The sequence below is a fragment of the Symsagittifera roscoffensis genome, chromosome 7 (genome assembly GCF_963678635.1).
Source record: "Symsagittifera roscoffensis chromosome 7, txSymRosc1.1, whole genome shotgun sequence".
NCBI classification, from domain to species: Eukaryota; Metazoa; Xenacoelomorpha; order Acoela; family Convolutidae; genus Symsagittifera; species Symsagittifera roscoffensis.
The window spans coordinates 53,106,062-53,117,236 of NC_087068.1; the positions used below are offsets into that span (position 1 = coordinate 53,106,062).

Consider the following 11,175-nt stretch of genomic DNA (forward strand, 5'->3'; position numbering starts at 1 on the left):
GTTTCATTTTGGTTGAGAATTTTTAGAACTCAAGTATGTTTCTCGGCTGCTGTTTTTCTTTTCAATTGTTTCAGAATTGTAACAACGGGCTTTGAAGTGACATTCCAAGAGCTCTTTTGCGACCGCCAAATGCCCAAGAAAACGAAGGGACAATTTCTAAGATGAATATTTGGAAAAATCTGTAGTTCGTGGTTTTTACAATTTATTAGGTACTCTCGAAAACTTTCAGTAAAATCGAACTCCCCGAGCAACCACAAAGCTAACAGCTCATGTGATTTAAGCAAAAATTGCCGCAGTGGCTGTTGCAATGAACTTACCTTCACCTTCGCCCTATTATTCAAAATTCTGGAAGAAAGCCAACTGTAACGAAGACTATTTTTTCAACATCAATACAGATAGAGATTTGGTAAATATAGAGCATAACTTAAACAGATATGATGAACGAATTGGCATTCTAATTCGGCATTTTATTCAAAGTAGAATGCAAATTTAAAGGAGACAGAACAAAAACTTTATGATTAATTTATGAGATTGCGATAGCTTGAGTTTTTTCTTCATTTTGCAGATTCTTATGCATTGCTAGGTTTGCGTCCTCGGCAGCATAAACGGCAGTACCAGTCGCCCCTGAAACATCAGAATAGTTAACCTTACTTATTGGTTATTACCAAACAACATTCCACAAAAAACTCCGAAGGAAAGAAAATGAACAAACTGAACCAATTATCATAATCAACTGAACAAACTGAATCGATACCAAATCATTGTTCTCGATTAATTGTTATGACCAAAACTCCACAAAGCATTTGAACGAACATAAACCAACTGAACTAAGCTTGATTTAAGTTACCAGTCGCTTTAGAATATCTTCACGAAATTGATATACTAAACTAAAATAGAATAAAATAGAGCAGTATGAAATCCCTTTGATAGAAGATACAATTGTCTAAAAGAATTACTTTAAAAACAAAAAGCCTTAAAACAGCCGAAGATTCAAGTTGAAAAATATTGAAGAGTTCAAAATAAGAAAATACTCAAATAAATAAAACGTTTTATATCAAATTAAAGATGAACACCTTATAGTTATTTTGAATTATTTTAATTTAAATGAACTTATGAGAAAATTCATCGATAAATTTAGTTAAACGAAAAATCAGACATTTTTATAAAGTGAATATTTGAAACGGAAAATGTGATTCGTTTTGATTCGGCGGTGAATTGAATGAGCCTCATGAATTGTGGTTTTTATAAAATCGTAAGCGAACATGAGTTAGTTTTCTCAAGATATTAGCAGAGATAAGATTGTTATCACTGGCAAAAACAGAACTTAGCAGTCAACAGACAGTAGTCTACATTTCTTTTAATTCATCATTTTTATTTATTTTTTCGCCGCTTTTCGGAGAGATTTTCGGTCAAAGTTTTTTTTGTAACATCCGATCACTGCGCACTAGTCCAGTGCCTCAGTAAATCGTACAACGAAACTATTCAATACCTTGCAACTCAATCTTTTGTGTCGGTTTTCTCTGACGTTTTCGACGCTTCATTCCAATGAATTCTTTGCTTAAATTCTATCAATTAAAAAATAACCAAAATTCCTTCATTTTGAAATAAAACTGTCAACCTACAGTGGCTTTTGCGTGAGTGGAGGAATGAGACAGTTCCTGTGGAAAGCCTTCGGACACTTCGCACAATCCAAGTCAGTGTCGCCCGAGAAACAGAGGAAGCACTGCTGGTCTCTCCCCACTGAAGTGGCAGTAGGTGATGACACATTATCAACGGTTGATGAAAAGTTGATGCCAGTTGATGACGAGTTAATGCCAGTTGATGACGAGTTAATGCCAGTTGATGACGAGTTAATGCCAGTTGATGCCGAGTTAATGCCAGTTGATGACAAGTTATTGCTCTGGCCAGCGGAGACCATTTGTTGTCCATCCAGCAGCATCGGCTGTGACAAAAAAAAACATAGTCAACAGAAAATTTTAAAATTATTAAAGAATTCACGGTAAACGCAAAAAATGGTTGACTTTTGAAAAACAGATTAAACTTCCATTATTCATAAGAAAAAAGCCAAGAGTTGAACAGTTGAAAAATAGTCAATCACGGCAGAAAAAAGAAAACCCATCGACTTGTTTTTTGAAAAAAAACCTTGTAAATTAAAGGAAAAAAGGCCTTGAAGCTCTTTGAATTTCAAGAGGAAATTATGATATGAAGTTATGATTGACACTTTTTTAAAACTTACATCCACTTTCGAAACTAGATATCGATTACGTTTTTCAAAACCTTTACACTTCATGATGTTCAATAGCGGAGTTGAAAGTGGAATCAAACGTACAACCCCGAAAACTCAAGTTCGAGCGTGAACAAATTTTTTCTGGAAAAAAAACAAGAAATCATCAAGACCTATAAGACTCTCTCCGACGTTCATTGACTCTTAATAATGAATGCATCAGCTTGAAAGTCTTTGGATTTCAAAAATATTTTAGGATTGACACTAACTTTTTATTCAGCAATAAAATCTCATATTCTCATATTGCATCACAATCACCTTAAAGCACTTTAAATTTCAAGAATCTTTTATGGACATTTTCTTGAAAAAATAGCCCAAAGCGAAAAACTAGGACAACAGGTACTTTCTTTCTGCTGGCGAATCTCAAAGTTAAAATCTAACGGCAAAGCTAAAATTTATTAATTAAATTCGTATTTGGAGAGCAAATTGTCCTTTAACAACTAATCAATAAATTGTCAGTACCAACAGCTGACGTCCGAAAACCTAGCCGAAGCACTGCTTTTTTCACAAATCGTGCGTTCAATTTATAAATTTTCTCTTTTGGTTTTTGGAGTAGTGTTATCGTTAGAGGAAACTGAATTGGTTCGTAAGCTCTAATAAAAAGTAATGAAAGCAAAAAAAATTCAAAGCTAAAACTTTTGAAAAATCGAGCAAAACGTTAGATGAAAAATGCCGTCTGAAATCTATCCAGTCTGAAAATAGTCTAAAAAACAGGAAAATTCGGACCATTTTTTTAGTATGACCATGGCCAAACCACGGCCTAACGGGCTTTCATTTGCTTTCGCAATCAACCCCCTTCCCTCCCTCCTGCGAACTTTCATTGAGGTAGCTAAAATCGGGCAAAACAAAAAACAGGTTAATCCACAATTCCTTATCTTCGTTTCGTGAAATGGTCGGACTAAAAAAGGTTATTTTGCAAAATTGAAGATTGAACCGATTGTAAACAGCTTCTTTTCAAAAGTTTTATGGTCTTAAAGGCTTAACAGTCAGATGCAATTTATGACTCTCGATTTCAACAAAACCTTAATTTATTTTATCTTCATTATTGGATAAACTAAAACACCCGACACCTGTTTGATAAGTGGAGAACAACTACAACTTACCGATGACTCAAATGGAAAAGAATTATTTTCTTCTTTTTTAGCTTTAATATCTACTTCAGCGGGATAATTTTTCAGTGTCAATTTCTGACTTTGAGAAAATTGTTCCCAGGACAAGTTTTCGTAGCTCTTCACATCGGGTGACGGATCACAAGAACTCTCGCTTCTCTCCGACACATTTTCTACAGTACAAGTATCTGATACGTCAACATCTTGACCTGAAGTTTTCGATTTTTCGGCTGGTTTTCCGTAATTTGTTTCCTCCATGATTACGCTATCAGTCGAACTGGGAAGCTTCAATTCGATTTTTGAATCTGCACTTATTACAACTTGGCTCTCGCCATTTAGGGAAACATCTGAGTGATCAACTAAGTAGTTCATGCCTTTATCTTGATTTGATCCCGAAAATATCTCCGCGTCTTCACTTTCGCCTCTGCCACTTAGATCTATAACTTCAACATCTCGTGATTCACAATCGAGAGAAGCAGCTATCGGTGTCTCAAAAATCGGTTTATCCTCATCATCTTTTTGGGAAACTTCCTGCAAGCTCTGGGCTGTTTTGATTTCTATCGCTGCGCAATCAGGCAAGGTTGTGCTTAGATTTTCTCCGTTGACCTCTGAAAAATTCTGGGATTCACAACAACTCAGTCCCAGTTTTTCAAGAATCGAAGCTTTTTCTACACTTTCACTTGACTTTATAGATATATCTTCATTTTTCGTTATCTGTTCTGGTTTTAGATTTCCAGTTCTGTCAGATGATTTGGCATTTTTTTCGCTATTATGATCTGAACTATCGTCAACACATATAGGTTCATCTTCGTTCTCGCTGTCCGATAGAATAGCAAAATCCAACCACTTAGTTTTATTCAATCGCGGTTCAACCGACTCAGTTTCAACTGATCTTTCGATGCTATTTGGTCGGCTTCCGTTTAAAGACTTCGTTTTCCTTTTATTTCCACTTGAACTAGAACCACTTTTTTCTGAGTTCGCGTCTTGAACAGCTTCTGGACCTTTCTTATCACGTGTACCGCTTTCGCTCTTTTCAAGTCTTTTCTTTTTACTTCGACTACCAAACAGCCTGTCGCGGTTTTGGTTTCTTTTATCTCTGTCACGTGGACTAGGGGATAAAACATACCTCTTAGGTGCAGTTATGCTTCGTTTCGGCCTGTCGCGAGACCATTCTACGGAAACATCAAAGGGACTCTCCCGGTACGTTGATGTTATTTCTGCCGACTTCAGCGATTCAAGTTGCGTACTTTGTCTACGAGGAGTTTGAGGACTTCCGCTGATTGTTTCTTCATGTTGTTCGACTTCCAAGACTGTCGATTCGTTAGATATTTCAGGCTGAGCAATCAAATCAGTTTTTGACGGTCGATTCTTTTTCATTCTCTTTTTTGGCGAGTAAGAAAGTTTGCTTAACACGCGAGACATTTTAGCTTTTGCCAAATCTATTTCCTTTTGATCGGGCTGCAGATCTTCGTCTGAATTGACCTCCCGATATGACTTTGATCGATTGAGAGTTTTTCGCTTCCGACTTTCAGGTTCTTCGACTTTAAGTGACTTCTTTAACACTGCAAGCGATTCTTCATCTTCTTTCGATCTCAACTTATACTTGGCAGCTGTGCTATCTTTTTCACTTTCATTGTCTTTTCTCAAAATTTCACTAGTTTTGCCAATTAAAAATCCGTTTATTTTGCCAATTTTTGTTCCAGAAGCAATTAGGCCGGTTTCATTGGAATCACTTTTGGCGATTTTTTCTGAACTTGTACATTTCGACGAGCTCGATTTAAACTGTCCATTATTATTTCGTTCAAGAACGTTTTTGTTATCCTTTTCAATATAATCGTAATTCGATACTTTCAACTGGCCAACACATTTGTCGAGAAGTTTCGTTACTAGGTAGAACTCTGTTTCATCATTAGCATCCGATGAATTGTTCAGAATGTGTTTGTCTATTCGTAAATTAATACAGTACTGGGAAACTCGGGAACCAGGCATGTTTTGATGAATTTCCGTGCACAAAATAGAGGGCACTTTACGAGAACTGACTTACACAAAATCAGACGAGACGGCACGAAAAACAGATCTAATCTGAAACAAACAGGCATTTAAATTAAGATAAGCCATTTATTTAGCACTTAGAGTTGACTAGGAAGGCGACTAACAGAAAGCATTGCGAGTTTTTGAATCTGATCATTTTTAATCAACGCGTGCGTCAATAGCTCGAGTTAATTATTTGCACAGTAGTTTCTGTTGTTGATTTCAGAGGTTATTCTCTGAAAAGTTAAAACTGACTTTATCGTTCGATGACTTGTTTTTTCAATTGAAAGAACAACGAAAAAACCTCAAAAGAAAACCTTTCAAGAACAAAGCAAATCCCGATTATCGTATAAGCTTATTTGCTAAAAAGAAAGTTTTTAAATAGAATTAAAAATAGCCTGTTGCAGTGCAAGAAGCACAGAAAATTCCGACCAAATTGATTTAAAAATGAATTCAAAAAATAAGGAAATTTAAAAAGAAATCGAAAACAAAATGTAAATTTGCATTGTCTAAATTTCTTGTCGCTTTTTTTGCTAAAAAATGCGTTGAATTAGGTGAAAAGCCAAAACAAAACGCAACACAAGGTTAAAAACGTTTAAAACAGGCGATTCTAAGCTTCCCAAACACGAAAACTACAAAAATTTAAACAATCATATTTGAAAGAAGAACTCGCAACCCCTAGGAGTGCCCTGACACAGCCGTACTATAGAGGTGGGAAGTTCAAACTTTTAGAACAAATTTTTATCTAATTTTCTGAAAAATTAAAAAGAAATAAAAAATATGTCATATCTCGAAAACTACAAGAATTTGAGCAGTCACATTTGGAGGGAAAATTCGCATCTCCGGGTAGAAACTTGACATAGCCTCACTATAGAGATGAGAGCTTCAAAATTTTTGTTAAATCTAAGATCTTTGAAAAATTTTTAGAAAATCATAAAAAATGGTAATATCTCGAAAACTACAAGGGTTTAAGAAGTTAGATTCGGATGCAAGATTCGCAACCCCTGAGAGTAACCTAACTATAAGGATTTGGTTATTCATATTTGGGGGCCAAAATTTCAACACCTGGGGCAGCCCTGACACCATCCCAATATTGGCTGGCTAATTTCAAACTTGGTGATATAAACACTGAATTCAAGCCTGAAAATCGGTTTAAAGAAATCTTAACCATTGTAATATACAATTTAGCTTAAACATGCAAAAATATTACGTTGAAAAGCTTAAACATGGCGAGATAGTGAAGCCCGCATTTAAATATATACTAGATAATAGATAGATTAAAATTATCGGACAATTGAAAAAAAAACGCTAGGTAAATTCTAATAGCAAAATGAATGTCATTCATTTTCTAGGAGAAAACAGACTAAGGATTGCTTGCCTCTGCAGTCATCCCTGCTAGTTACGCCTATTTAAAAAAATTAACCCCTTGTTTAACCGTGAACAAATTCCAATACTTTTACATAAACATAAATGATGAAGCCGACTACAAAACCTCGCATACCCATTGTAAAATATGCATTTTTGGATGAAAAATCAATTACTAAAAATGTTTTAAAAATAGATTCTCACTCAATTGCTAGTCAGCGACAATGAATTTTGGCAAAAAATCAAGTAACTATAAAACATCACTCAATTTTGCAATCAAATTCTTCTCAAACAAAGGAGTTTGATCGGGTTGAATCTCCATATTTAAACTCAGCAAAACAGGCTTCTTTAATTTCGAGCTCAATTTACGACACAAGTTCTCGTTGTAGGAGTCTAAAACATTGCCCATAAGTGTCGAGCAAGTTGTTCCAGATTTGGACTCATCTGAGGTCTGGGATGTCTGGAGTGCAATGGCCAAAGAATCCAGAGTTTGTGTTGCGTCTCCGATCCAGAGAAACAGACTGTTTTTCAAGTCTAAAATGTAGCAGTGGAATTGGATGTTGTCAGATTGAAAGTTGAATTGCTTCGTGTCAAATGTTGGTTTCAGTTGCACCATTTTCTAATCTGAAATGAGTAGTTGGATCAGAGTAATTGGACACAGGGATTTGTGTGCAGGTATGACGCTAACGAAAAAAAAAACAGAAAAAACATTTTTTTAAATTTGACACAGATACGAAGCAGAGCTTCGCATCAGTTGCGATACAACGAAATCGTATCATTGGAAGCTAACAAATTGATGACAAGATGAAAATAACTAGGTCGAACGAGAAACACAACCAGTAGCTTAAAACACGCTTTTAGCATCTTCCGAACGTTCAATAACCCAACAAAATGTGGCTTTACGCCCATTAATCCGTAAACGAAAAAGGCCACAGAAAATTGCTATAAAAAGTTTGAGCGAGAAAATTGTAATAAAAAATGCGACAGGAAATTGCCATAAAAAAATTCGAGCAACCAAATTGAAATTACCATGCAAAATGCTTACAGCGCAAAAAAAATCAGTGGTGGAAAATAAGCAGCCTAAACATAAGTCGACAAACAATAGTCAGACTAATCAATTTTTCCAGAAAAAAAATCAATTTATTACACTGAAAAAAAACTATGTCAGGCTGGGATTCGAATCCCAGACCATAAGAGGGAAAGGCTAATGCATTATCTACGACTAATCGCGAAGGTCTCTCCAAATAGCTGAGGTTCGGCAATAAAGCAACATCGATTTCCTTACAAATGTGTAAGATAAAGTTAATTACGGGAAAAGTCTAATTCCCGATTAGAGGACGCTTGCTCTCGAAAAAATAATTATCTGGCAAATCTAATCGGTAAACGTGCACGAAGCTTTTGAGTCAATTAGATCCTATTACAACTAATCTGAAGTCTCAAAAACTCACACGTTTATTTTAGTAAAAATGTTCTTCATCATTCTATTTTTATTTCACTAATTTGTAGCGTAATAGATACTGGTAACTCTTAGTGCCTCCTCGCTTGTTTTAGAAGTTATGGTTGATTTGTTCAAGAAAAGAACCCAAGTTTTCGTTTCTTGATTTTTAAATGATTTATTAATGAAATATTAGGACATAATCTTGGTGGAGCATAGGATCCCGTTGTCTGTCCTCTCCATGTCTTATTATTTGATCCTAAGTAAGCTTATTGGAAGCTTAATTGGAGAAATGAATTCTTGTTTTTCTCCAATGAAATAAAAATCATTTTGAGAAAAGCAAGCAAAATAGCTAAATAATTTCAATTTTTTGGAAGTAAGCCCAAAAGGTAGCTAGCAAACTCCAGCTTCGATGTTTCAGTCTTTCAGAAGACCCAAAAATCGGGCAATATATTCCTACAAGTATTGGTACATTTTTATGTCAAATTAACCAACAATGCATGAGTGAACGAGCATAAATGAACCCACAATACTATTTTTGATACCAAAGTTGACTTATTTAAGTTGAGTGAGACATATTACTAAAATGTACCTCTACACTATTTGCCTCACTTTTTAATTGAATTGCGGAGAAAGAAAAATTTAATTACGACTTAAGGATTTAAACTACATCAGAAACAGAAAAAAAATCAGTTTAAGTTCAATTTAAGCTAATGATAATAGGGAGGTTTCTGCAGCACAATTCCATACTCGGCTAAAGCGTTATTCAAATCGTCCATTGTCAAAGTCAGCTCATTGGTCTGTTGTCTCGCGGCTGCATTTGAACTGCCACCACTTCTCATTTTGCTATAGTTTAAGGCATCTGTTGCTATATCTGAGATGAACTTCTGAGCTGCTAGAGATACTAATTTGACCAGTCGGGCATCTTCGCTGTGGAAACCTGAAGCGCACATAATGAAATACACAGGAAATCATTCAATTTTGAACGAAAAACAATCATAGATGAAGAATTCAATAGCTAATGAGAGTTGATAATTAGACGCAGAGGCGAAGCTGCGCTTTAACAATTGAAAAAAGAAAAAAAAAGGAGGCCTCGAAGCTAATAAATTGCCAATGCGATTCAGCAAAATGGCACCAAATACAAATAGACTCAATTCCAAGTAAAAATTTGGATTAAAACAAACTGAAGGCATCCTCACTAACTTTGCATGTAACAAATCGCAAAGCATGAAGCCGCATTATCTATAAAATAAGCATTTAAAAAAACTGCTAGATATATTGAGTTAGAAAATATCTGAAATCGAGTTTTCATGTTATGTTGTTTGAAACAAATCACTTTTTTCGGTTCATTTGATGAAATAAAAATGCATCAACTGCGTTAATTTATTAGTATTCGAATGACAAAGCACATGCTATCAAAAAGCTGTAAACGAGCCCCAAAAGTGGCACCAATATTTGCGACTTAGGTTGGAAAAAAAAGAAGGTTCGTACTAATACACTCGCTTCGCAAGTGTACTTAAGAAAACACAGCAAATTCTGTTGCTAATGCTAGTTTAACTAAATGGATTTTTTGAAGCAAGTTATGTTCGTTATTACAACTAATTTATGTAATGATCATTTTTTATATAATTTGGTTCTACTAATTTTCAGTTATAAAATGTTCCATGTAGTTAAACTAGCATTAGCAACCGAATTAGCAGTAGAATCAAATTATAAAAAAATAATCATTTCATAAAATAGTTTTAATAACGAACATAACTTGCTTCAAAAATCCAACATTCAAAGAATAACTTTTCAAGTGCCATTAATTTTAGTTTAAAGAAAGAGTTCAGTAGGTGGTTGTCGGTTCTGCAAATAACTTAGGATTGTTCAACTGGGGTATGAAAGCCGGAAAAAAACACAAGCAAACCTGCTTTGCGTAGATAATACAATGCAATCGCGTCTGGTATTACACTGTTGGCATTGTCCAGTTGCATGGCGAAATCAATCAGTGGCTGTGTGTTCTGCTGCGCTTCGCTTTGGGTCACTTCACTATTCGAAGATTCTTCAACAAGAGGCATATTAGATGAAGATATATTCATTTCATTGGAATTGTTCACACCGCTGTTATTTGACAATTGAGACGAGAAACTGTTTTCCATTTTGGTAATCTGAAAATTAAGTAGATATTTCGGGACAAAATATGATCAGTTCTCGGTTTTATCACTAAGTTTTTCCATTATTTGAACTGGCTTTTCTCAACTAGTACACTGACTAGGAGCTTAATATACTTCCAAAAAAAAAACAATTAACCCCCGGAATACATATTATAAATAGTGTTAATGAACAAGGAAACCTGAAAAAAATTATATTTTTTTTTAGTTTTCAACTTCCGAAATAAAAAAACGACCGGCATTTTTTTCAGCAACCCAATTAGAGAAAACGGGTCAATAATGGTATTTTCTATTACGCTGAGAAAATCTTAACAAATGAAACTTAAGTCATTCATAATTTTCGCGCCATTTGCACTGCGCAATTTGCTCTTTTTAGCAAATAGATATAAATTTAACACTTTTAAAAACTGAGTGAAACCGCGAACATCCATGTGATATCATTGTCACTTGGAACAAGGATAGCTGGTTACTGTGCAAGTAGCACAGGATGTTTCACCCAGATTTTCAAAAAAACAAAGAAGATTTTCTCTAGCACCTAGGCATAGTCTTTTCCATATCCCCACACATTTATAATTTTTTTAATTTTCGAGGTCGTTTTAGGTGTTAAAACGGCTAAATGCGTGATATTACAATGTAATGTATGAAGACCAAATCTGTTCACAATTGTGGGTGTGTTCACTATGCAATTTGTTTGCATTATGACAACCTTAAATAAGTTTTTAAGACTTCAAATTCAAAAACGGGAGAAAGTAGAAAAGAGCCTTTGACAGTCATAATAAAGTAGATAAATTAGAGAAC

At 34.9% G+C, this 11,175-nt stretch overlaps 2 protein-coding genes across 2 annotated transcripts; both read right to left on the minus strand.

Moving 5' to 3' along the window:
- Positions 1-361: 361 nt before the first annotated feature.
- On the minus strand, positions 362-5,471 carry LOC134851116 (uncharacterized). Its single transcript, XM_063867052.1, has 3 exons — positions 3,388-5,471; positions 1,623-1,942; positions 362-624 (listed from the first exon to the last, which is right to left on the minus strand). Exons 1-3 carry the CDS (start codon positions 5,380-5,382, stop codon positions 570-572), a joined length of 2,370 nt encoding a protein of 789 aa, XP_063723122.1. The 5' UTR covers positions 5,383-5,471; the 3' UTR covers positions 362-569.
- A 3,385-nt stretch (positions 5,472-8,856) lies between these two features.
- Positions 8,857-10,406, minus strand: LOC134851739 (transcription initiation factor TFIID subunit 10-like). Its single transcript, XM_063867956.1, has 2 exons — positions 10,134-10,406; positions 8,857-9,164 (listed from the first exon to the last, which is right to left on the minus strand). The coding sequence occupies exons 1-2, from the start codon at positions 10,363-10,365 to the stop codon at positions 8,935-8,937; spliced, it is 462 nt and encodes a 153-aa protein (XP_063724026.1). The 5' UTR covers positions 10,366-10,406; the 3' UTR covers positions 8,857-8,934.
- Between the last annotated feature and the right edge of the window lie 769 nt (positions 10,407-11,175).